The 26,713-nt window shown below is 42.8% G+C and overlaps 1 protein-coding gene across 5 annotated transcripts in view; it reads left to right on the top strand.

Annotated features, from left to right (window-relative positions):
• Nucleotides 1-26,713, top strand: part of NTNG1 (netrin G1) — a 314,681-nt gene that overhangs the window by 127,592 nt on the left and 160,376 nt on the right. For all 5 annotated transcript variants that reach the window (XM_054981788.1, XM_054981787.1, XM_054981785.1 and 2 more), the window contains exon 3: nt 13,987-14,624. In XM_054981788.1, the coding sequence (XP_054837763.1) occupies nt 13,987-14,624 (638 nt within the window). The remainder of the gene's footprint in view (nt 1-13,986; nt 14,625-26,713) is intronic.

The raw sequence follows: 26,713 nt of genomic DNA, 5'->3' as shown, positions 1-26,713 counted from the left end.
TTAACTATTAGGTTAAGTAACGACCACAGCCAGCTTGAAACAAATAAGAGCTGGAATAAAATGACCCTTGCTTCCTCTTGTGCCATTAACAGCAACGTGACCTGCAGCATTCAAGAGATGAAGATTTTCAGGGCATGTGATTATCACCTACAAATGCTGATCATGTTTTAGAGCTTTTGATAAAGATGTAAGTGCCAGTAGAAGTGAAACAGTTGGTGATCTTAGGCAGCCCAGCATGGGTTTAGGAAAACTCTTGGAGTTGTTGCTCTCTTGGGGCTAGAAAAGCACTTTAGCAAACATCCAGCAGGACATGTTGCATGGCTGGTAAGGTGCATTCAGCTGCCACAAGATTCCTATTTATTGGTTTGCTTGGTGGATCATAAGATTTGCAGACGTGCTATCGGCCTGTACTCCTTGGTCCACAATACTGCTCCGATGCTCCAAAAGCTTGCTCCGCATAGGGCACCAACATTGTTTTGGTATTAACCTATAAAGCCCTAAATGGACTGGGACCAGCATACCTGAGAGGCTGTCTCTTCCCATATACTCCCCTGATCCTGCTTGTGGGGAGGGCGGGATATAAATATAATAAATAATTTTTATCTTGCTTTGTTCCCCATAAGGATTTTTTTGTAATCAGGGGAGTAGTGAAAAAATTTAAGAACATATTCTTCATTACGATCCTTCCCTCACATTGTACACAGGATCTTTGTGGTCTCTCTGCTATCTCTGCTGCTCACTCAGCATCTGAAATCAGGTGAATATTACATCCAGAGGAGTTAGCCGTGTTAGTCTGTAGTAGCAAAATCAAAAGGAGTCCAGTAGCACCTTTAAGACTAACCAATTTTATTGTAGCATAAGCTTTCGAGAATCTGTGATTCTTGAAAGCTTATGCTACAATCGAGAATCTGTGATTCTCGAAAGCTTATGCTACAATAAAATTGGTTAGTCTTAAAGGTGCTACTGGACTCTTTTTGATTTTGCAGGTGAATATTGCCACTGACTTGTGAAAATTGACATAGTAGCTCCAGAGTAAGTATAAAAATGTAGTACTCCAGCAAATGTTGAAAGTCCTCTAAATGTGATTACCAACATTCATATTCCCTGAAAGTATAGAAATGTACATCTTTTTTGAACATTCAACTTTTTTTCTGAGAGGAATGTGAAGTTTTGCTAAATTTTAGCTGCTGTGTGGTTCCATACCAGTCAATTCAAGTCCAGCTGCCACAGGCACAGTAGTTTGATGCTGGTTCCAGGCAACAATCTGCAGTTCTCCTCCTTGTTTCTCTGTTCCAATTTGACTAGAAGCCCATTTGCGACTCCCCCATTGTTGTGGAATCATATTATTATCATCATCATCCTATCCTCAGAGCAGCTTACATGATCTTACCCTTGGAAAACACATGCTGAGAAATGGCGCTAATTCTTAATGGCATTATAAATGCCAGTGAATTTCATTACTTAAGAAGGTTGCTGTTCCTGCTTGCTGCTGCTACACTGCTTGAAGTTAAAATTCACAGTGCACAGGAAGGAGCAACCTGAACATCTGTTCAAACACCACAGATACTGCATGAGATAGTCTGGTAGGGTTGCCAGGTCCCCTCACCAACCAGGCAGGAGGTGGGAGACATAGCACTCACCTTTACAGATGTCTTTACGTGCACTCTTCCAGGCTGCATGATGATGTCACTTCCAGGAAGTGAAGTCATCGTGTAGGGCCTTGTGCTGCCCCTGGGAGTGCTCCCGTGCTCCGCAGTGGGCCAATTTCAGCCCGTTTGGGGCCAAATTGGGCCCATTTGAGGCCTAAATTGGCCCACTGTGAAGTGTAGGAGCTCTCCAGGGCCCTCCCAGCAGTGCTCCCTCACTCCACAGTGGGCCAAATTGTGCATATTTTGGCTGAAATTAGCCCGCTGCAGAGTGCAGGAGCACTGCTTGAGTGGCGTGACAGGCCCCGGAGTGCTCCCGTACTGTGCAGTGGGCCAATTTCAGCCCCAAACAGGTCCAACTTTAGAGTGCAGGAGTGCTGCCAGGAGGGCCCTAGAGAGCTTCTGCGCTACACAGTGGGCCAATTTAGGCCCCAAACAGGCCCAATTTGGCCTGTTTGGAGCCCAAATTAGCCCACTGTGGAGTGTGGGTGTGCGCCGCGCTGCCCAGGAGTGCACCCCAGGAAGCGCGTTCCACCACCTTTCCCACCGGTGCCCCAGGAAGCGGGGGCAGGGATAGTGTATTGGAGCAGGAGATCCTCCACCCCCAGCTAGGGACTGCCAACCCTATAGTCTGGTGTAGTAATGGTGGTGGTGATAGTATTGGATTAAGGAGACTTGGTTCTCAGCCCCACCCCACCATGAAGTTCACTGGAAGACCTTGGGCCAGTCTGTCTCTCTGAGACTAACCATTTTACAGAGTTATTGTGAGGAGGGGAGAATCTGTATTGTCCCAGCCTCCTTGGACATAAAACATAACAGGCATAGAGACATCATCTCTATTGCACTGTATTTCCATACAGCAGAGATCCTCAGCATGCAACCTGTGGGCACCATTACGCCCACAAACACCTTTCCTGGTGTCCGCCACATTTTTTTAGAAAGTGGGTAGGGCCAAGCATGATTTCTGAATAGCCATTGGATATTTGATTGGTTATGCAGATTTTAAAAAACACTGCATTGGCAGAAGCTGCTTCCACAGCACAAGGACCTTCATTGTGTGACTGAAGGTAAGCTGTGGCAACCATTTTATGGCTGGCTCTGCCTCCTGCAGCAGCAGTTTTGTGGCAGCCATTTTGTAGTTGCACACACCACACTGTGTCGGAATTCTAAATGTGCCTACAAGCTCAAAAGGCTTAGGGACCCCTGTCATACAGCCTACTAAGCTCTTCACAAAAAGACACCCATGCCCTATTTTTCTATAGGGATTCTTTGTGGTAATTTTAGATCTCTCCCTCGCTTCCTAAAATTACAAAAAAATGTCTTCCATTAGGATTTGTCTAGTTTCTGTCCACCACTATCTTAGACTTCTCATTCTTTCCTCTCAATAATCATCAAATCATTAACTCTGCAGAACAGCATTTAAAGCTACGAAGCTAGAATACCTCTATTGATTTCTTTTGCTTTATCAGGAGTCATTTAAGCAGAAAGCTCATTTAGAGTGATTTGCTTACACAACAATTTCAATAATGTTGTGTCGCTGAAATGATTGTGGGGAATACATTAAAGGGAAGGACAATGCTGTCATTTACATTAATCTGGCTCTGCATACACTGAAACTGGATTTCTAAAAATCACTGTTGGGGAGTTCTAATATAAACAACAGGTATTTTTCAGACTGAACCCCAGATCTTCCAGTTCTAGTTCTAGCAATGCTGTGGATTCTAGCTTGATTCATCACATGTGCAGGAGTATGTAAGCCTTTAGTACCTTACTTACTGTAAATGGTTGCTGCCTTACTCCTACACAACTGCAACAGCTTGAGATTTACTTTACAAAAATAAGAGATCATCAGCATGCTGAATTCTTTGCTCAATATTGTATGATATGCTTTTTCTTTATTTGCCTAGAACTGTGACTGATGCACATACCAGTAGACAGAGTGCATCACTGTCCTTATATATAACCTGGCCATTCCCTGGACAAAGGGAACATTTGGCCTTAGCTCAGTACACTGAGCACATTGTGACCCCCATCCCAGCAATTCTTCCTTCCCATTCTCTCCCACTATGTTCTGCCCCCTCTTCAGTTCTTGCCAAACCCACCTTAACCTTTGTTCTGAATTTTACGTAAGTCAAGGTGAGAAGAGTGTTGCATCTGGAGACTGAGTTCCTGGGGATTTATCTCACTTGCTCAAACACCATGCAGAAAGGTCAGCCTCTTCCTTCCAGTCCAGCTGGTTAATATTCTTTAGCAGTAACTGCCTGCTCTGCTCTTAGGGAGCAGGCAGTACTTTAACGAGACACAGTACCCTCCGATTTAGGTTATCCATTCTATTTCATAAAACATGCTTTCAGCCAGCATCTGGGGACCTGTGTGTAGTGTCTGAGGAGCTTTCGTTTTTAAGATGAAGCATCACAACAGATCTGCAATTGGGTGTGCTGTAGCCACCCGTCAGAGCAACTTAATATAAATGTCTGTAACTCACTCTTCAGTAGCTTTGATTTTTCTATGGTTTGATATCCCTGATGTCCAGATAAAGCTGCTTTTTTTGCCAAGAAAGGAAAGACTAGCATACAAGCTAACAGTTACCCAGACCACACGTTGATAGATTTTAAAGCCGCTCTCCTTTGCTAGCTAAAATTTAAAGTCAAGGTGTTGTTTGGTTAATTCTGATTTCCCTCTGTAAAGTGCACATTTACATATATTCAAAATATATCAGTCCCTACAGATCTGGCAACATTTAGTGCATTCCTTACAAAACAAAAGCCAAGCAAAGATGCAGATACTTGTGCTTAGGGTTGCCGGGTGATCAGTTTTCTCCTAGACAGTCTTGTATTTTGTTGGATGGTTTGTGGGAAATGGAGTGTAAGTAATGGACCAGGTAGAGGGGGAGAGAAACTGATACAAGAAAGACATGGGCCTTGCCTCTGCAGGCCGCATGTCTGGGGTGCCTCAGTGTTCCTGGGGATGGCTGGCAAGGCGGCACTGCATTGTTGCTGGTGGCTCCCCCATGCTGCCATGCTTTCCCTGTGGTTCCCGATGGGATGGGCGTTGGGGAGGCGGCCAGCAGTGCAGAGCATCTGCTCGTCAACCCCCACCCACACACACACACACATCCATATTCACACACTGACAGAGAGCAAGTGGGCAAAGTGCATGCATTACTGGCTTGTGCAGTTGCAGCCAGGCGAGCGGGCAAGGGAGGGAGAGAAGGAAGGGGAGCAGCAGCAGCCTCCCTTAGGAAATGGTGCAGATAGTGTTAGTGGTTACTCTTGCCCTCATGATATTAAGAAGGCTTATGATTATGGAATATCATAAGCTCCTTTCCTCATTTCTTTAAAACACAGACAAGCTGCCTGGCTAAGCAGGAGATGGAAAAGTACTGGAATGTGAGATGTGAAGTAAGACTAACTCTCAGCCCCACCACTGGAGATGTGCAAAACCATAGAACAATGGAGATCTCCACAAGTACTTCAATGAATCCATTCGCACACCCTTCCAATACTACCCTTACCCACTCTCGTATTATAGCCTCACCCATCAAACAATCTTTTCACACCTATAGTTCCTGTCGGGAGGCACAATAAAACCTTCCCACCCTTATAGTTTCATTTCAGAGACCATTTCCCAATCCGTTGTCCCACCCTCAGAACAACCGTTAAGGCATTGTTTTAGGGCAGAGACTCTCAGAGCCAACCTACAAGCGACGCCTGACACAGTTTGGACACTTGTCAGCCTCCCTCAAGTTTTGATGGGAAATGTAGGCATCCTGGTCTTGCAGCTGTAATCGAGAGCCAAGCTGTAAAACCAGGATGCCTACATTTTCCATCAAAACTTGAGGTAAGCTGACAAGTGTCCAACCTGTGTAAGGTGTCACTTGTAACTTGGCTCTCAGTCCTGCCTCAGGACATGTTTCACAGTGTATCTGACTGTCCTGCCATGTGCTCAAGTCTGTGTGCTCTGGACCTTCCACACACCCTCGGACAGCCCCTCTCCCTCTTCTTGCCATGAAGTGCTGGTCACTGAAGCTGCTGTCCCTCAGATGCCTTCTATCTTCTGGGCCTGGTAACTATAAGCCCAGCCCTGCAACTCTCAACTTTTGTCCCTGTTTTTCTAGTTAGCTCTGTGTGTGTGTTGTGCATTTTGTGTGGAACTGATCTTTAGTATTTTAAATAAAAACCTGTTTTGATTGAACATCTGCTTCTTCATTGAAAAAGTTTTCTAGAGGGAGGGGTCCTTGTATAAATAGGTGCAAAAGATCCCTAAGTTACCTGCCTCTAGCTAGCCTCTCCTTGCACATTAATTCCCTCAGTTTACAAGGAGACCTCATAGAGTAACAATGGGAGCAGCTTCCTGGCTCCCACCTCTTTCATCCTGCCCAGCACAACCTTCTTCTGTCGCCTCAGCAGAAGGTTTGGTGCTTTTTCTTCCTCCAAGTCCCTCCAGACTGCAAAGTTGCTGCCAGGGGAGTCCAGAGGGTCAAGCATTTCCACTCCCCTAGGCTCAACCTCCAGGAGCTCTGTGATGCTGAAGCAGACACCAAGTCAAGCAGTGAAAGTGATGGGGCCTTGGAGTACGTGCCAAACACTTCTTCCTCTTGGCTCCACTGCCACGAGGGGAAAGCACTGCCAGGAACAGCAAGGGCCTTGCTTTGCCTTGGGGAGGGGGGATGGTTCCAATAGCTGTGGGTGGCATGATGACATCACTTCTGACAGTGACATCATCACACCAGGGCCAGGAACTCATGCTTGTGAGCACTGGGGCCCTCTCTTCCCTGTGCCCAGGATTTTCCTAGAGACCATGGCAACCCTACTTGTGCTTGAATTCCTGATTGTATTAAACGGATTTTTAAAAAATATCCTTTGTACAAATTACTAATCTCACTTGTAATGTGTACTGTTTCTTTTGCATTTCATTGAAAGCAATTTTAAAGGAGCAGTGCTATTGACCAGACGTGGGAAAATGACAAACAAGGATTTGATCCAGTTAAAATGAAGTAATAAAGAATAACTCACTTGGCTGAATACTGCCCTAATTGTTTAGATAGTTATTTTTTATATAATGGAGTTGAAAACTTGGAATCTGCCAGCCAGCCAGTCAACATTTCTCTTTTTCAAATAATGTTTTCCTACATTACATTATGTTTATGCATATAAATAGTTACATGTTCAGAATCCATAGAAAGCTTAACCATGAACATTTCTTTAAGGGCTTTTTAGAGGATTACACCCTGCAAGTAACTGAAAAGCTCTGAAGCTTTAAGTCCAGGAAGCAGAAAAAGATAAGCAGTTTATTCATTTGTATATGCAATCCAGATATCTTTCCTGAAGGAAGATCTTCTGTTGTATGAGCATCACATTTATTTTTCCTCTACTAAGCTACAATATGTTTTACTAAAATCATAAGATTTCTCTTTCCCAATAGTTATTGCTATGGTTAGTTCTTTCTGGTCTTTGATTTTGCCATGTTGGAGATGCTTCTTAAACCTATGGCAGAACCTTTATTCAGGCCAGCCCAATCAGTTTCTCTAGGCCTTAAAAAGAAACTGACATTTCCCCACCCCCCTTAGCTTTCCTTAAAAGAATCTGACATTCTTATAGCGACTCTTATGTGCTTCTTAGCGACTCCCCAACTTGTGCTTATTTCCTGTTCCTCTCCCCCACATAATTAGGGTCTTGCTGACAAGTAGCTTACTTCTCACTCCACAGAATCTCCACAGTTATGCACTTTTTGGCCCATATTACAACAGGAGAGATTTAAGCACATGCCTAATTTTTCCATTGACTGCGTTGAACTTGGGCCTCATTGTGGCCTTAGATCTTTGAAGCTGTGCATCTCTCTTCTCTAACACTGAAGCATAATTTCCCATCTTCATATAAACAAATAAAAAAGCAAAGAAGCATAAATTACATGTTGACATAATATCAAAGTTATCTGCTGCATTGCTGATGCTGAAAACCAAGACTGAATATTGCCTTTAAGTGGAAGAAAGCTACACCAGAGAAAGTATTCTTTCTCTTGCGATTGACATGTACATCTGTCTTGTGAGTCACTTAGTAGCAGCACCCTTTATTGAGATAGGGATCACACGGTGGGGGGTAATTGAAAAACTTTGAGACGCTAAGGTCAGAGGTGAAAAGAAATATAAAAGTAATTATACAGGAGAGGAAAGAGGGAAATTAATTACGCAGGGAATTATTCTCTCACGTGGATGTAAAACAGAACTCTCTGTAATGAGATTTTTCTCTCCACTCAGTGGATGGGACAATGCTTAACCCCTTAACCACTAATACAAGACAATATGCAGAACTGTTTTAGGAAGCAAGAAATGTTTAAACTGCTGCTGGAAGTCTTTTCAGTTGGGACCCCAAGGTTTTTGGGATCTCAACTGAACAAGTCTCTGTTTGACTTCTGGGAAAAGTGCAAACTCACCTGGCTGTACTAACAGACCATTAGCAACTAGAATGAGCTGGGTATGTTATGTTATTCCTTTTTTTTTGTAGTGAAATAAAACACCACTATGTGGGATGGGCCCTGACCTGGGCCGGTTCCAGATGACTAACCGGAAGGCGCTTCATGCCGCCATGTTCCGGATCGTGACGGGGGAAATGCGATATTTCGCGTTTTCCCCGTCGCGATCCGGAACATGGCGGCATGAAGCGCCTTCCGGTTAGTTGTCTGGAATCGGCCCTGGATAGGCCAGAAGAGCCTGATCTCATCAGATCTCAGAAGCTATGCAGGGTCAGCCTTGGTTAGTAATTGGATGGGAGACCTCCAACAAAGGCCAGAGTTGTAGAGGCAGGCAATGACAAACCACCTCTGATAGTTTCTTGCCATGAAAACCCCACTAGGAGTCACCATAAGTCAACTCTGACTTGAGGGCCAGATTTTCATTTTTCATGTAGGATGGACCACTGGCCTGATAATTATTTAAAAAGTAGCCAATTCCCTTAGTAAACAAACTTTTGAATGAACATATGAATCTGACTCAAACTATTTGGCCTTGTACGGGGATAAACAGTGACTCTGAGAGGATCTCAAGTAGGGTTCTTTCCCAGCTTTTCCACCAGAAATGTTTTAAAACTGAAAATGCAGAGATTGAACTTAAGTTCTTCTTCATACAAAGCAGGGGCTCTCAAGGCGAGTGAGAAGCAGAGTTGGTTTGTCAGTGTAGACCTTCCTGGCCCCCCTGCTGTAACATCCCATGAGTCTTGTTGACACATAAGAAAGTTCAAGTGTGTTAGCAAGTTTGTGGCATTTCCTTGCAATGAGACTACCAGTAGAGTTAGTATATAGTTGCAGCAGTATGAGTCCCAGTACTCCAGTGGATTTAAGCCACCAGTCACCTGCATACCGATGATTCAGAAGTCTTGATTCCGTCCCTTGTAATGCTCCCAGGACCTTGCAACAGTATTTTCAAGCTATCCCAGCCTCCCTACATGAGTCTTTTGTAGCAGTGACAGAGGTGGGAGTACTCAAGTTAATGCATCAAAAGGTCAAGAGGAAAATAATTCACTTTCCCCTTACCACAGAGGAAAAACTGCAGTAAAAGCTGCCCATTTATTGGCACGATTAGATATAAACACGTAGTTCGTATCTCCAGCCACCTCCTCGGCAGCTTTCCAGATGGAGTTGCTGTCATCACCTACCTACCTAATCAAGTGGTGGATTATCTTGTCCTGATAAATTGGAGCCAACATATACTGGAGGAAAGAAAACGTCTTACATTTTCAGTCTTCAGTAGCCTTTAGCTAATAGGAGAGCAGATGTCTGGATCAAGCCCCTGAGCATGCAGTGAGTAGCACTGCCAAATGATTTGTGGCAAACTGTAACTGTCTTTAAAGGAAGACGTCTCTAAACAGGCACACTGTTAAGCATGATGTATTTGAGGCCAGAGGACAAAAGAGAAACTGAGAGACTATAATGGGTATTGTTTGAGAGAACACACACATTCTGTATGGCTGATTTGGATGCTTTTGCCCTAGAAGGGACTGTTTTTATGAACTGAGCTCTTGAGGAATCTGCTTGCATTAAAAAAAAGAGAAAGAAATATTCCTATCTTTGCCATTCCGCATCGTTCTAAAACAAATCAGAGTCACTGAGCCATTAGACGATTCTTCATTGTTCTTGGGTGTTTGTGACTTGATTACTGGCAACTTATTCAAGGTAAATAAACTATTTTCTCTCTCTTAAACCCCACTGAGACAAGCATTAACATTTGCTAAGCACCCAACTGTGTAGGAGGGTTTATTTAAGCAAAAATAAAAAAAAATTAAAACACACAAAGCAGGAGAGCTCTCGTTTGTGATAAACAATTCAGGCATTCTTTACTAAACAGTAGAAAGGCAGTTTTAAAATGACAAACTGAACATGTAATTTATAGCCTCAGATATAATGCTTAAAGGAGTTGCAGAACTGTTTTGGGGGCTGCTGGGCCAATATCATCATTGGGTGGTCGTTATTTGCATCACAGTTGTAACCCTGCCAAAGTCTAAGATGAGCCTAATTGAAACTGGGGAGGCTTAAAGACAAGCTACATGTTTTTCCAAAAGATCCTTAATGGATCTTTAAATCCAGCATCTGTGATATTTTTTACTTTTCCTCCTTTTTTTACAATCTTAATTGCCCCCTCAAGTTGCTCTGGAGGGGAGCAGGAAGAAAAGGTGGGTCCCTGTTGCAAGGCTGCATTTTCCCATCTAATGAGCAGCTAGCAGCTGAGTTGGGAAGAGACAGGGCTGGTGCCAGGTTTTCTGGTGCCTGAGGCCAGATACCTGCACCCAGGGGCAGCTTCAGGGGTATTGCTACCCCCACGTGCGCACACACAAAGCACATGCACATACCCAGACAGCATGGTGACGTCACGTAGGGTGTGCCGCTGGAAGCCAGCTGCCCCATTGGCAAGGCAGGCAGTTGGGATGCCGCGCGGGTGGCCTTCCACCCTCCCTCTCAGTTGCCCCACACCGCCCCAGCCGTCTGGCTGCCCCTCAGCTGTGAGCTGGTAGCGGCGGCAGCAGCACAAGGCAACTGAGTGGGAGGGCTGGGAGGCTGCCTGCTCAGTTGCCCTGTGCTGCCACCACCAGCACATGCTCCTGGTCGGGCACCTGCGGGCCAGGTGCAGCAGGTGGCCGGGGTGGCACATGAGAACAGCTTCCCAGCCATCCCGTTCAGCCACCAGTGCTGCTGCTGCCAGCCCCGCAGTGTGCGCTCCTGCCCCCAGTCAGTGCTCGAGGCGGCTGCCAGCACTGCCTCAATGGACATGCTGGCGCTGGGAAGAGAGAAAAGGGAACCACAATTTAGATGAGGAAAATTATGTCTGGGGTATAGGGCTATACATGTTTAACCTTCTGCTGCTTCCCTGATCAAATTAGCAACTTTAGTTTAAAAAACAAGATAGAGATATCGGTCACAGATACCTGGCATAGTACTTAGTTTGTTTCCTTCTCTTCAGCTGGACTGTGCCCTATGTTTCTTTACAGATATTCTAAGGGTTATTTCAACTGAGAGTCTGTACTAGGAGAACAAAATTGGAGTCCAGTCCTTCAAAACCAACACAATTTTCCAGGGTATGAGCTTTCCTGGGTAAAAGCCACTGGCCCCAAACTCACCGGGGCTGGAGTTTGTGGGCTGCAGGCATGTGGGTGGAGGCAGGCCTGCTCTCCTTGCCAGGCCAGCTCCTCTTTGCCTGGCTTCCCAAGTGGCACTGGGGCTGCTCCTTTTGAAATCCCAGCCAGCCAATCAGAGCAGCTAGCTGGGTGAGAGAGGTCAGGCTTAGTCTCCAACCGTAGAGGAGAGATTTTCTCTATTAAAAGGGGAGCTGGCGAGGATGTTCGACAGTTGAGCTCCAAACAGCGATCCCTCCCACCCACCAACCACTTTTTCACAGTTTAGCTGCAGGTCTTGTTGGGAAGTTTTATTCAAATTAAAAACCTCATAAGGGTTTCTGCTTTTGGTAAACTTTGTATTTATTGTTACAACTGTGAGGTGATGATGATTTTACAACTTGTTAAAAAATATGGGTTAATATTTGGGTTTAGTTTTACAGTACTGTTAACTTGTCACAACTTTTGGCCGGCAGTTTGGGTTTTCTGCCTATGTGCACAGTTTCCGCATAGATGGGGATCCCCATAAGGGGTCTTGGACCAGACATGGGCAGTGGCAAGCCCAGCTTGGGGGTTGCCAGAGCATGCCTGCTTCCAGATGATGGGGAAACCACGTGTGGATCCCACTAACTGTCATCCCATGGTTCCCCTTTCAGCAGGTGGGCTGAAGAGGTGAGGGGTCATCAGCTGGCAGGCGGATAAGCTGATGCTGGGGTCTGTGCCCTATGCTGAGCCAATGCTCCTATTACTGTAACCAATAAATTTGTGGCCTTTTTTCTCCACACAATGTCTCATGCACGTTTATTGCCTGACCAAGCACCCTCAGCCTTTGAGCTGGCCCTGCAAGCTCACTTTCTCAGACACCTTAGACACAGCCTAAAACACTGTGAATACCCCACACTAAGCAAAACTAACTTCTGTACGATGACATTCCATTTTTTGTGTCAGGAACAGAATTTGGTTGCTTGCCTCAGTTATACAAATTGCATAATATTCTCTTATTTTACCTAATTTATTTGGTAACATTTTAATATTTTACACAATTGAGTCTGGTTTTTCTGCTTAATGGGAACGCAAGGAACTATGTAGGACACTTCAACTTCTTCTCCACAACATATTCTACCATTTATGAAGCATCTGAGATTTTAGCAGGCTTTGACAGCACATTTCCAAAAATATCTTCACATCCGTGAGGGCTACTGTGTTGCTTTAAAAAAAAGAAAGAAAGAAAGCTGTGATTCTCAAGAAACTAGATTCCATGCACAATAATGGATTCTGCACTTTGGGCTGTTGCAGAATTTCCTGATTACTGGATGAATAATGACTGGCAGCTGAGTTTCAGGTGGGTAGCTATGTTGGTCTGCAGGAGAAGAGTAAGATTTGAGTCCAGTAGCACCTTAAAAGACCAACAAGATTTCCAGACAGGCAGTTGAATGTATGAAAGAGGTTGGGTACAACCACCTTTTCCACTCTTTTCACCTTCTCCTTTTGCCTATGCAGGTGCCAGGACTCTCAGCATAGCCTTTTTGGTGCCCCTGCCCTTTTCACCAGCAGAAAAGGTAGCTGGATCCAACCCAATGCATTTAAAGTGATGTGAGAAAATGGTATATGTGGCGGGAGGTATGTCTGTGGTGGCTGTTTCGCAAGAGTTCCTTAATATTGCAACTCAGCAAGTGATGGACATTAATGAATGAACTAACCAAGAGAGACTAGGCAAGGCAAGAACAGCCATCATCTTTGGCTAAATGAAATTTTGAGGCAAATACAAGGCATTTTTAGGGAAGAATAAAGGGATTAAAAAGGATAGCAGCCACATGGAAATGTAATGTCAGACTTGGTACTGTTTTCCAACAGCAATTTGTACCGTAAATTAAAAATTGGTTTGTGGAAGAATTCATGAAATGTTACAAACCCAAGACTGAAATGATAACAAATAATTGATACCTTGATTTATAAAGTCCATTACATTTAAATAAATCATGTGTTTACCAATAAATATATTTATTCATTCATTCATCCATTGATTCATTCAATTTATAACCCACCCACCTCACAAGCAGGCTCAGGGCAGATAACAACATTAAAATACAACAAATACAGTAAAGTTCACAATAAAACTGGTCTTTACAATTCAACATACCAATTAAATAATACAGAACCACTGATGGCATCTACTAAACTTATTTAAGCACAGCAGCTGTAGATGACAGCTACATGTCATGTGTAAAAGATCTTAGAGATATTTTTATAGATAGCACATGTTAATTAGTATAAAAGATGTCACCCAGATAAGAAGTTAGGGTTTTGACAAAGGAAGCCTTACGAAGATTTAGGTGAGAAATATTTGTGTCTGTCTTTGTGTTTATTGACAATCCAGTGAATTTCATAGTAGACAAGTTTGATTTGATTTCAGTCATTCTTAGCTTCTGAGATCTGATGAGATCAGGCTCACCTGAACTATCCAGGTCAGGGCATATTTGGTATCTACTTATATAAATTTGACCTTATGAATTGTGCCACTTTACAGTATATTTCATGAGTAAATATTTTCTAATTACATGTATCTTGTTATTCCCATTATGACGAACAGTAATTCCAAAAACCTTCTAATTTATTTCTTTGATATGCAATCCTTTGTCCTTTTATCAGTTACTATGGCATATAAAATTAACTTAAAACCACCGGAATACTTTGCACTTAATTACCATATTTCTTATATCTTTTTTCCCCTTCTTTCACAGGGAAATCCCTATATGTGCAATGAATGTGATGCCGCCATAGATGAACTGGCACATCCACCTGAATTGATGTTTGATGTTGAAGGAAGACATCCTTACACCTTTTGGCAGTCTACTACATGGAAAGCTTACCCAAAGCCTCTCCGAGTTAATATAACTCTCTCTTGGAACAAAACTATTGAACTAACAGACAACATTGTTATCACCTTTGAATCCAGCCGTCCAGACCAAATGATTCTAGAGAAATCCCTCGACTATGGTCGAACATGGCAGCCCTACCAATATTATGCTACAGACTGTTTAAATGCTTTTAATATGGAACCAAAAACAGTGAGGGATTTATCCCAACATACAGTCCTTGAAATCATTTGCACAGAAGAATATTCTACGGGGTACATGTCAAACAGTAAAATCATCCACTTTGAGATTAAGGATAGATTTGCATTTTTTGCTGGGCCCCGACTTCATAATATGGCTTCTTTGTATGGACAGCTTGACACAACCAAGAACCTAAGGGATTTCTTTACTGTCACAGACTTGAGGATAAGACTGCTCAGGCCAGCAACTGGGGAAATATATGTGGATACTGATCATTTGACACGCTACTTTTATGCAATCTCAGATATAAAAGTAGTTGGAAGGTAAGAAAACGTAAAACATTTATTAATTTCTTTTTTAAGATTAACTCAATTTTCTATCTTCCTTTTACTTCCTGATCGAGATGGTCGTTTCTGCTGGAACAGGAAATTCTCCGTTTTTAGAAGTCATTTGTAAGCCAATTAGTGCTTAAACTAACCCAGCACACCACTTTAGCATTCGGATCCAGGAGTTTTCTGATTTGGTGAAGATATCTGCAGAACCATAGCTGATCAAGCCCCTGTTGTTTGGCTTTCTTGGATTTACTGTGTTTTACAAAACTGTTTCTGCTTCTGAGGTAAACACAAGTTCATGATGTAGCCTAAAGGTCTGCTTGGACACTGGACACAAGCTGGTTTGTGTGGGTGGATAGTAGGCTTATCCAAAGCCAATAGGACTCTAGTGCTGGTCAAGAAATGGAAAGGTGATGGAGAGACGTTTTGCTATGGAAATAGCCTATTTACTAGGGTTTTTTCCCAATATGTGGGAGAGAGAGTGAGTTTTTTGGGTATTTGGTCCATGACGATAAAATCCAGTTTAGGCTCTTGTAATTCTGCACTTGAGCGAGTCAAACCGACGTGGTGTCTGTTTTTTCCCCTGCACTTAGAAAAATGCCTCATTCTTATTTTGGGCTTTCTGGGGGACATTGATAATGTCAGTGTTTTCATCCATGTAGACATCTGTGTGTGTGTGTGTGTGTGTGTGTGTGCATGTGTTATAACATTTGGATGTTACAGGGGTAATACGAAGGTTTGAGACAGTTCAAATTTTTAATTCTCAAAGATTCAGTTACATGTTCATAGTGAACCTATCAGGAATGATTGAGTGATGACACCGGAGAATCACAGCATGCCCTGGAAACACCATGTTTAGAATCATATGAGAAACAAAAGTTAAGGAACTAATAGAGCACATGCATACTACAGTGTACTAATCTTCCTTGATATTAATTTTATTTGGATAATTATTTTTGGAAGAAAATGGACATAAAAATGGGAAGAAATTGTTTGCAATGTAACAACATTATAATTTTATTGTTATAGAATTTAAAAAGGCATCAGAAAAAATGATCAACAAAACTAGAAAAACTGAGATTAATGTACAAAATGTCATCTTCCACAGCTTGTGTTGGTGAGCAGATTTTAGCATGCACGCATTACACATAACACATAATAATATTAACTTTTGTTTTCAATAGGGAAACTGAAGGGGAAGAGTGGGAGGAGAAATGTCTACATTGGTGTCTAATGAATGGGATTGGGGCAAGAGAAGGGCCTTTTCCACACAGGGCTTTTTGATCGGTTTTGGATCATACTGCATTGATTTTTCTCCAGAGTTCTGCAAAATACCCCAATTCAGTCTCCACAGTGCTTCCCAGATTTTTTGCATACCACACAGAAAAAGGCTGCATCTGCCACAGAATCGCTCTTTCCCTGGCTTTTCTGCAGCTTTTCTTCCTGCACACATACCCCAATTTTTTTTCCAGCAAAGTCAACCTGGGTTTTTTTTGAAGTACAGAATGCTTTCTTTGGGCCAAGCTACAAGTGACGAATGACACTTGAACGGCAAGTGTATTTCTCCCTGTTCACTTGCCCTCCACTCAATCCACTTGCCGTTCAAGTGCCATTCGTCACTTGTAGCTTGGCCCAGTGATGTGACGCCTGCCCCTGGTCCTGCCTTTCAGCCTCCCATTTATTCCCCTGCATCCAGATTGGTTGAAGCTGAGGAAACTGATCAGTCCTCTTTTCATCAGCTGAGGAAACTGGCAAGTCCTCAGCCGATCATCTGATGAAACTGATGTGTCCTCAAAGCCCACAGCAGAAGCAGGGCATTTTTCAAGTGCAAAAATAAAAGACATCACTTTGGTTCAACTCCCTCCAAGTGTAGAATTAAAGAATCAAAGTAGTATGGGACCAGAAATGATGAATAAAGCAGATCTAGTCCTCATGGGCTGAATATGCAGACAGCCGGATGTAAAGTTCACCATGCAGAAGAGGCCTAGGATCACTTGTCAACAGTTTATTGCTTTACCTTCTCCCATTACCTGTAACTTTTTTTTAAAGTAAATTGTGAATCCCTGATCATTTTTAAATTTTAAGAAGTTAATGAGGCCTTAATGCAGTATTGATGGCTGAATATATACAAACCAAGAAACTGGCTCAGCATATTAAAAGGATGTAGAGTATCCAGTAAGAGCAGCTGTCAGCAAAAAATAATTGATTTTTATGATTAAACTCTAATCTATTGATAGCTTTCAGTCTTAATATATGACGTAGTTGCCTTATGAGCTATTCCTAAGCGCTAATGCTTTGATAGAATGGATATAATATAGTCCTGGAGCTGCAATTCCTGCACTAGGGCACAACTGATAACTTTGCAGCAGTAATTGCACACACACTGTTTCAGTTCTGACAATCCTCAAACCATATGCAGGCCCGGCACGTCCATGGAGGTGGTGCCAGCAGCTGCCTTGAGTGCTGAACTCTAGAGGAGGCGCTGTGCCGGCCCCCGACAACCCCCCCAACCCGGAAGCGGGCAGCATCCTTGCTAGCCTCTCCACCCCTTCGCCGCTGCTGCCTGCCTAAGCTCGGCTCCTGGCGAGTCGGTCACCCAGGCAGCCCAGCAGCAAGCAGGGAAGCGAGTGGGAAAGTGGGCCGCCTCCCTGCCCCTTCACTGCTACCACTCGCCTCAGGTGAGGGGGACGCTGCTGCGTGATGATGTCACAAGTGACAGCATCGCACAGGGCCGGAGCGCACACGCCCTTAGCGGGACAAGGGGTGCAAGTAGCTATCTCGCCTCAGGCGCCAGAAACCCTGGTGCCAGCCCTGACCATATGTTTTGATGAACTTAAAACAAGCTATGGGCAAACATGCTCCTTTCCCAAACTCGCATACTTTCCATTCCAATGTATGTTTTAGCAGTACCATAGATTGCCAAATGTGATTGAACTGGATTTCCAGTTCTGCTTTCCAGTTCTAATAATATGAACATGGTTAACTGTAGTTAAAACTAAAACAGCAACCGAGAAGGAAGCTGAGCATGAAGGGGATGATTTACCATGGTATCCAATCCGCAAAGCCATGGCTTCTGATCTTCAAAATGATGATTTGGAAAATCTTCTGAATTGGGTCACTGTCTTCTAGCAGTGTTTTTGTGCCAAACAGATGTCCTCTGCCATTACTTCTGTGCAGAGGTACTATGGTATAAATACTTGTACTCCTCTGCCATAGGAGCAAAAAGCAAAGGCATCTCTTACCATCGTGTTCTCCAGCATCCTATACAAAAATAATAATTAGGAGACAAGCACGAGAAAGGCTGTTGCAAAGGAATTAAAATCAGCAGCCTTCCAAAAGAGGATGTAAACATGCAATAATTGTACATTGACTCTAAAAATTAAGTATGTTGATGCAGAAAATTTATCTCATCGTGTTACTTGTTAGCTAAACCCTCCAGTGGTCGGACACACACATTACAAAAGGGTTATCTGCTGTGTAATCCTATCCCAGTAGATTAAATTCATGCAAGTTCCTATTTCCTCTCCTTTTTCCACTTGGCTGATACTGATAAAACATCTCTTGCAGAGGCATCCCCCCCCTCCTTACAACTCATGTGGAGCCTTACTTCCCTTTCACTGATAAGAGCTTAATCTGTTTCCCCCACAAGTAGGGAAAAGCAGTTTTTGATCCTAGTTACTCTTGCTGCTTTAACTAAGAGCAAGCTGATAAACCTGGGTGACAGCTGATAGAGGCTACCCTGATGATTTTGGATTTCTCTTCTTCTGTAGGGTTTCTAGCTGCTGCTTCCATAGCCGAATATATTTTCTCTGGTCCCTTGGGATTTATTTAGACAATTCATTATCCTCAAATAATAAAAACCCGAACTTCCTCCAGTCTCCTTTCCTTTCCCCTTCCTCCATGGGCATACTGGCCATTTAACTTACAGAGAAATTTCCCAGTGCCTTAGAAGGCCAGCAATCAGAGCAAATCCCCAGTAACTCCGCTAGTGTTTCAGGGTCCACTTGGCTCAGTTCTTTTACTAGCAATAGCAATTGGCGTCAGCTCACAAATTGTCTCCTCCAGCTTTTCTACCAATTTGAGGGAGGAAGTAGTGAGAGAGTAAATGCCCACTGTTGAGGCTATTGAGCTGAGCTGCCTGCGACGCTTACTTGTAATGTGGCAGGGGTCATTCAGCTTGGCTTTGTTCCAGGGCCATTTTCACTTTCCAGTTCATTCCTGGGTAAATCATAGGTCATACTAAAGAGTAAGAAGTAAGGAAGGTGAGTAGTTACAGTTCATTATCATGGCTCAACAACTGCCTTCACCCCAGAATCAGTCTTTCCTTCTCAGGGCTTCAGGCCCAAAGAACCATAAGATATCCACCTAGAAATACTTCATCCAGGTACTAAAGTTGTGATTTGGGAGAGCTGAGGACATACCCCTCTCTGAACTATGGTTGACATAAGGAGGATGGAATTACAAGGGGGCAGCATACTTCTGAAAGACTTACTTAGACTGTTGCACAGCTCCCCAAGTGGCTTCACAGGGCTCCAGGAATGTCTGCTTTAAGTCCCCTCACAAAATTTAGGGTAAAGAATAGGAAATGTGAGAAATTCAGATCTATTGTCAGAGAGTTTGGCTCCATCCCTGTTGTTTCCCCATAAACCCTCTTTCTTATTCAGGGGGACTGTGGTCTCTTGGGACCTAGAATTGTTACAGGGATTGGAATTTCTTTTTCTGAAATGTTGTTTTTTAGATATAGCAATTGGTTCCTCTTATTTGCTTTTCCTCTTTCAAAAGAGGAATTCTCTTTGGTTTCTCATCAATTTCTCTTTGGGGTTTTTTAAACCATATGATAGTATAAATTTCCTCACCTGTGGATTTCTGCCTGTTGCTGTGCCACTGTAATATGATACAAACATTGAAAGCAGTCTGATGCAGCAAGGATATATTCAGACAAGTCTTAGTTGGTGTTTAATTAACGGCTCACCTTGTTCTTAATTTTTCAACTATGCTCATAGTATATAAATAAATAAATAAATACATACATACATACATACATACATACATACATACATACATACATACATACATACATACATACATACATACATACATACATTACTTCTTAGAGAATTAAATAGACTCTTCCTCTTCATTAAAGAGGAACTGATTCAAAACTAACTCAAATTTCTAAAAAGAGGAATAGAAACAAAATGCTCAATTTTAGGGCGAAATCCAGCAAAGAGGAATTAAGAGCATTTAATAACACTATTGGGATCCTTAGAGAGGGACTGGGGATCATGCTCTAGTTTAGTATCTCCAGTTGAAGGATCTTCAGGAACAGTTGTTTTGCTTGAAACCACAGTCACAGATAGAGCAACTAGGTTTCCCAAGTGGTCCAGGGAGCTCAACTTAAGGGACACTTTTTTTCCCTTTTCTTTTGGAAGAACCAGCTACTATTGCACATGCATAGGAGAGTAATAATGCTGCAAATTTCACTGCAGACATATTCATCTGTTGAACTTACTGTATTTGTAAGCAGTGATCAGATGTGAGTCAATCACTTGATCTGTTTCGTTCAAGCCGAGCGGCTGCGAATTTCTATAGAACCAGTTTGCATCTGGTTTTCCCAAAACTGCACATGCACAAAAATACTGACAGTTTGTACTGATCAGCTGCCATTAGTTCCACTAAGGACTATGCAGATAATAATAATAATAACATATAATTTATATACAGCCCTTCAAGACAACTTAATGCCCACTCGAAGAGGTGTGTTATTATTATCCTCATAACAATCACCCTGTGAGGTGGATGGCACTGAGAGAGCTCTGGAAGAGTTGTGACTGACCCAAGGCCACCCAGCTGGCTTCAGGAGGCCCAAGTCCTGGTGTTTGCCAGGTCATCGTTCTTCCATCTCCGACAGACCAGACAACTCACCACCTATCTTTCGACCTGCAACTTAACTACAGTGGTCCAGGCAATGGCCACCTCTAGGTTAGACTACTGTAACACGCTCTGCACAGGGCTTCCCTTGAATTTGATCTGGCGGTTACAACTGGTCCAAAATGCAGCAGCACATGTCATCACCAGAGTGCCTTCTAATACATACATTACACCGGTATTGCGCCAGCAGCATTGGTTACCGGTGGAGTACTGGATCAGATTCAAGGTTTTAGTATTAACCTATAAAGCCCTATGTGGACTAGGACCGGCGTATATGCGAGACTGCCTCTCCCTATATGAGCCACCAAGGACGCTTCTGTCCAGCAACAAACAGATGTTAATGGTCCCTGGCCCCAAGGAGGCTCACCTAGCGTTGACCAGGGCCAGGGCCTTTTCGGTCCTGGCTCCAACCTGGTGGAACATTCTGTCTAAAGAGACAAGGGCCCGGCCAGATTAGTTATCCTTCCACTGGGCCTGCAAGATGGAGCTATTCTGCCAGGAGTGTGGTTGATGCTGGTTGGGCCTTCCCACCGGCCGACTGGAGGAAAATATGCCCCTTACCCACCCAACCTGTTAAATACTTTGGAGATGGTTGGGTGGTGGTTAATGGAGAAGTCTGCTGCTGTGTGTTTTAAATATTTATGTGGTTTTAAAAATATATGTATTTTAAATTACTATACTGATTGTAATCTGCCCTGAGCCTGCTGATGCGGGGAGGGCGGAATATAAATTGAATTAAATGAATCAATAAATAAATTCAAGTGAAGGAGAGGGGAATCAAACTCAATTCTCCAAATTAGAGTCTTAATGGTCTTAACTAGACATGGGCACGAACCAAAAAAATTTAACAAACCAGCGATTCGTGGTTTGGTGCCACCGACGAACCCGAACTAATGAACCGAAATGAACATTTCCTGCTGATGAACCGGTTCGTGGTTTGTGGACATCAGAACGGCCCCCGTTGGACTTAGAGAGCCCATATTCCCAGGAAGTGTTCAGCGGGCTCTCCTCCAGCCAGCACCCAAGTTTGGTCAAGATTGCAATAGGGATCTTGGAGTTATACCCTCTCCAATCCGAGGCCCCCAGGAAACTCCCATTTGATACAATTAGAGCCGCCAGTTGACGTTGGCCCAGTGTACAAGGGGTTGGCCATCAGAACTGCCTATCAGGGTTTGCAGGGATGAGATTGGAGTGCCCATGGCTGCAGAACTCCCCCTTCCCCCTCCCTCCCCCCGGGTGTCTTCTCCCATGTAACCAATTGTAACCAATTTGCAGCTCCATGGTTGGAAGGAAGACCTGCCGATCAAGGTAAGCTGGGCTTAGATTCGGGTTTCCAGGGTGACAGAAAGAGTGCAGACAGAGTTCAGGCATTCCCCCAGCTCCGTTTCCAAGGGAATTGATTGATGGTGCCTGAGTGTCTGGCTTCACGAACTGCGGGTGAACGTAATGAACCAGGCTTCCAACGAATGCTGGTTCATTGGCCATGGACCCTCACGAACCACCAGTTCGCAAACAGATGGTCAGGCGGTTCATGGGTTTTTTTGGTTCATAATGCAGTTCATGCCCATGTCTACTCTTAACCACTGCACCAAACTGGCTCTACACCAAAGAGTGGGATTTTATTGAAACCCAAATTCATTGATGACTAATTTGTATGATTTGTGTGTGATTTAATGAGTAATGTAAGTGTCTGTTTAAACAATTGCCTCAGCAGATCACTAACACAGTATGAATTGCAGGGGAGGAGTAAAACTCAATCGGGCTGTGTGAGAATGCACATGCTTGAAAAGCCAAGTGGACTGTACCACATGGTTAGTAAGAAATATAGTGAAACAACTTGCCAAACACTGAGTAACAGATCAATGAAATATCAAACTAATTGTTGAAAAATCAGGTCTCTGGAATCAGTGAACCAAAATGTGAACCCAAGTAATGGGTTTTCAAGCATTCCTATAGGAGATCAAGAACTCTAAAGTTCTTGCTTTTGAGAGAAACATCATAGAATCATAGAATCATAGAGTTGGAAGGGGCCATACAGACCATCTAGTCCAGCCCCCTGCCCAGTGCAGGATCAGCCTAAAGCATCAGAACAGTGAGGTGAGGTCACTCAGCAGTATATAGGATTGCTCAATGGTTCTTTGGCTTGTTCCGTTGCAAGCTCTTTTCATTGTCCTTTATACAGCTAGACAATTTTGCTGGATAGTCCAAAAGTCTAGTGTTATAAGACAGAGACAAAATACTCTTTTCATTCACTTGTTTTTCTGTGGTCATTTTTCAAAGGCCAGATAGTCCCAAATGCTTTAACCTTCCCTCATAAGAAAGGTGCTCCAACCTCCTTAAACATTTCAGTTGTCCTTGTCAGTATATAGTTTGGCTCTGTGGGTTATATCTTCTCTAAGCAAATCATGGCTTTCCTGCCTCTCTTGACTTTTTTTTTTTTGTGCAGAGGGCATATCTTGCACAAAGTAAACATGGTTTTACTGTACATTGGTTCTTAAAGAAGTACACAGTTTGGTTAAAAGGAAGCTCCGACTGAAAAGAACCTGGCATAATAGAAAAATGTTCAAGGCACTAAACAAATATCCAAAAGTGAAAGCTGGAAAAGGAAAATAGGATGGATTGAATCTATGTACTGTTTATGGTTAAACTCCAGTTTAATTAAATGAATTTGAAATTCAACTTCATTCCATATCCGTAGAAGGCTTTGTTCTGCAATATTCAGCTGAAGGTCGAGGGGTAGTCAAAGAACCCAGGAACAAAACAGTTAATTTGTTTGCTTCCTATCTCCTTTAAGGATGTAAAAAATATAGTAGAAGATTTTGGTGTGAAAGCTACTGTGCTGAACGTTTCAACAAAATCCTTCCTGGGGCGTTAAAGCTAGGAGACCTGTCTTTAATACACAATTTGTTTTCTCATTCGGCTGCATTTTGCTCTGAAATGAGTCTAATGTATATTGCACCAGAGATGAAGTCCTGCATTCTCATGATAAACACTCCAGCCCTTCTGTTACCACTTGTTTATTCAGCTTCCATTTGCAACCTTTCATTGTGTGTTTATTAAGATAATGAAAAAAAAGAGGAAATGTGGCTGTTAGCAATTTTAGCAACCCCATTGTGCTGCCATTATTTGAGAAACCTAATAATCTACAAACTAATTCTGACTTATGGATGGCCTGCTTCACTAAATCAGGGTGATTTTCTCGGGTGAATAATGAACGAGTTCAGTGTGCCACTACCTTAATTAAAGAGAGCCTCTCTTCATCTTGATCTCATTTTAATTTACAGGATAATACTACAATAATATCACTAATGGAAGGTACATTAAAGGGCATCAAGTAGCATTAACTGTATTAAATTATGGCACTTGTGTTAATTAACTTCTGGAGCAAGATGGTCCTAATGGCTAAAAAAGGTCGACTAATGCATAAATAGTCTGGCTGGGTGAGAATGGGAATGGAAGGAAGAAAAGCAAGGCTGCCTTTGCATCATTCTTTGCAAACTGTAAAGAGAATTCAAAAACTAGATCGTATGAACAAACCTCTGTTGAGACAGTTTTATACTGCTGAATGTCTTTGATTAATTGAAAAGTTTCCTCCAGACATTTGGTTGGAAAGAGAAAGGAAGAAAATGTTTGGTGTAGTGATTTGGTGTAGCCAATTTGGCGTAGTGGTTAAAAGTGCAAACCCCCACTCCTCCACTTGAAGCCAGCTGGGTGACCTTGGGTCAGTCACAGCTTCTAGGAGCTCTTTCAGCCCCACCCACCTCTCAGGGTGTTTTGTTGTGGGGATAATAATAACATACTTTGTAAACTGCTCTGAGTGGGCATTAAGTTGTCCTGAAGGCCTGTATATAAATTGAATGTTGTTGTTTTAATAATATAATAATAATAACAACATTCAATGGTTAATATCAAGGACATTTCAATAAACAATGCTATTGGGTAAATAAATGCAAGTTTACAAAGACATAACATTAGCAAAAACCCATTAAATAGTTGAAGATATGCTGAAACAGCATAAGCAATTCTAGGATTGATGTTAGACAACGTAGAACTACCCAGTAGGGTCATACTTAAGGCAACAGGTAGTACATGGGAGCACATACTTAAAACAATAGATAGTACATAAAGCAACATAGTGATGAAGTCTATTGTCCCTAACTTGTTAGTGAAGTATCTCTTTGAGATAATCTCCCTACAATATAGTCTCCTACAATATAGTCTCCCTACAATTATCTCCTATCTGTGTAAAAGGCCCTTTTGAATAATTCAGTTTTGCATCATTTGCAGAAAGCCTGGAGAGTGGGGCCTCTCCTGACTTCCTCAGGCAGGCCGTTCCATAGAGCAGGGGCCACCATAGAGAATGCACGTGTATGGGCAACTGTTGATTTTCACCCATGTGCAAGGTGGCACCTTCAGGAGACTCTGTTCAGATGAGCAAAGTTGCTGTGAAGGGACATAGGGAGAGAGGTGGTCCTGTAGGTATGAAGAGCCTTTTGTGTGATATCTAATACTTTGAACTGAACGTGGTAACTGATAGGTAGGCAATAGAGTGACTGCAGGATGGGAGTGATATTCATGCTCCTGCTTCCTCCTGATAACAGCTGAGCCACAGTGTTTTGTGCCAACTGGAGTCTCCTAGTTAACTTAGACGGGAGACCTATGTATAGTGTATTACAATAGTCAAGTCTTGATGTTACCATAGCATGGATCCAGGTGGCCATATCAGCCATGTTGAGGTAGGAAGCCATTTTCTAGGCTAGAGTGAGGTTGTAGAAAGTATTTTTTATGGCTGCTTTAACTTGCTTTTCTAATAGTAGCTCTGGAGCCAGTATAACCCCTAGGCTCTTAACTGAGTCTGCAAGGGTCAGACAAACTCCATCAAAAGTGGGGAGTACAATGTCTTTCAAGATCTCTGCCTTCCCAGTGAGCATCATTTCCTTCTTGTCTGGGTTCAATTTGTTCTACATATTGATGACATCCCACTCCATAGCAGCAAATGAGTTCTCCTGAATGCTTTACATAGAGGTTGAATAACATGAGAGATAGGATTGCGTCCTGTGGAACTCCACAAGATAATTCCCATTCTGGAGATAGCTGAACTCCAATGGCAACCTTTTGAGTCTGTTCCATGAGAAACGATAAAGGACTTCTTTTCTGAAACAACAAGCCTCGTGTGAACTTTATTCTTGACACCGCATCCCCCTTTCACAGAGCAAACTAAGTTATTTTATTTTATTTTATTTATTTTACTTCATTTATACTTTGCCTTTCTTCTCAGTGGAGACTCAAAGCAGCTTACCTCATTCTCCTCTCTTCCACTTTGTTCTCAAAACAACTCTGTGCGTTAGGTTAGGCTGAGTGTAACCTGGCCCAAGGTCACCCAGAAAACTTCCTTGGCAGAACAGAGAATCAAAATTGAGTTGTCCAGATCCTAGTTAGTCACTCTAGCTACTATACCACACTGGCTCTTAGTGTGCGTCCCAACATTCCAAAGTCCAGATAATGAACTCTACCACCCGCACCTGACAAACTATTCCTGAAGGTTGAGGAACTCTCTATAATAGAATTCTGCAAGATGCCAAGGAGATGTCACCAGAAGTGTTTTTAGAAGGCACATTGTGTTTATGTGGGTTTCTTAGTAACTCAGCTACAAACATTTAGAGTGTCTTGTGGTGTTTCATAAAATGAAGGAGAAAGAAATCACAAGTGACTCATTGTTGTACTCTATGATTCTTTATAATAGATAGTATCCTATCATTCCTGCAACCTAAGGAGCCTTTTTCCAACTTGTGGCAGTTCCATTGGAGGTACAATGGCTTAAGTTGGAGAAAGGCTCCTTAGGCTGGAGAAAGACTACATACTTGGCTCAGTAGAGTGGTAAGATACAAGCAAATATCTGAAGTTCTATTGTTGGCTTGCACATGAGAACCAGTAACAGGACTAGTATGGAGTAATAGTTAAGAGTATCAGAATAGATTCTGGGAGACCCAGATTTGTTGTATTCTTCTTTGAGACCCCATTGGGCAGAAAAGTAGATATAAGTATCTAAAATAAATATAAATATCTAAAATAAACATGAGCCCTGTTTGTGTGTTTATACAAAAGTTGAACACCATGCATTATGAAGAAATGTGAAAAACAGAAAAAGC

This window comes from Eublepharis macularius, chromosome 5, assembly GCF_028583425.1.
Source record: "Eublepharis macularius isolate TG4126 chromosome 5, MPM_Emac_v1.0, whole genome shotgun sequence".
In the NCBI taxonomy this organism is placed as follows: domain Eukaryota; kingdom Metazoa; phylum Chordata; class Lepidosauria; order Squamata; family Eublepharidae; genus Eublepharis; species Eublepharis macularius.
This window is presented reverse-complemented; position numbering and strand designations above follow the sequence as displayed.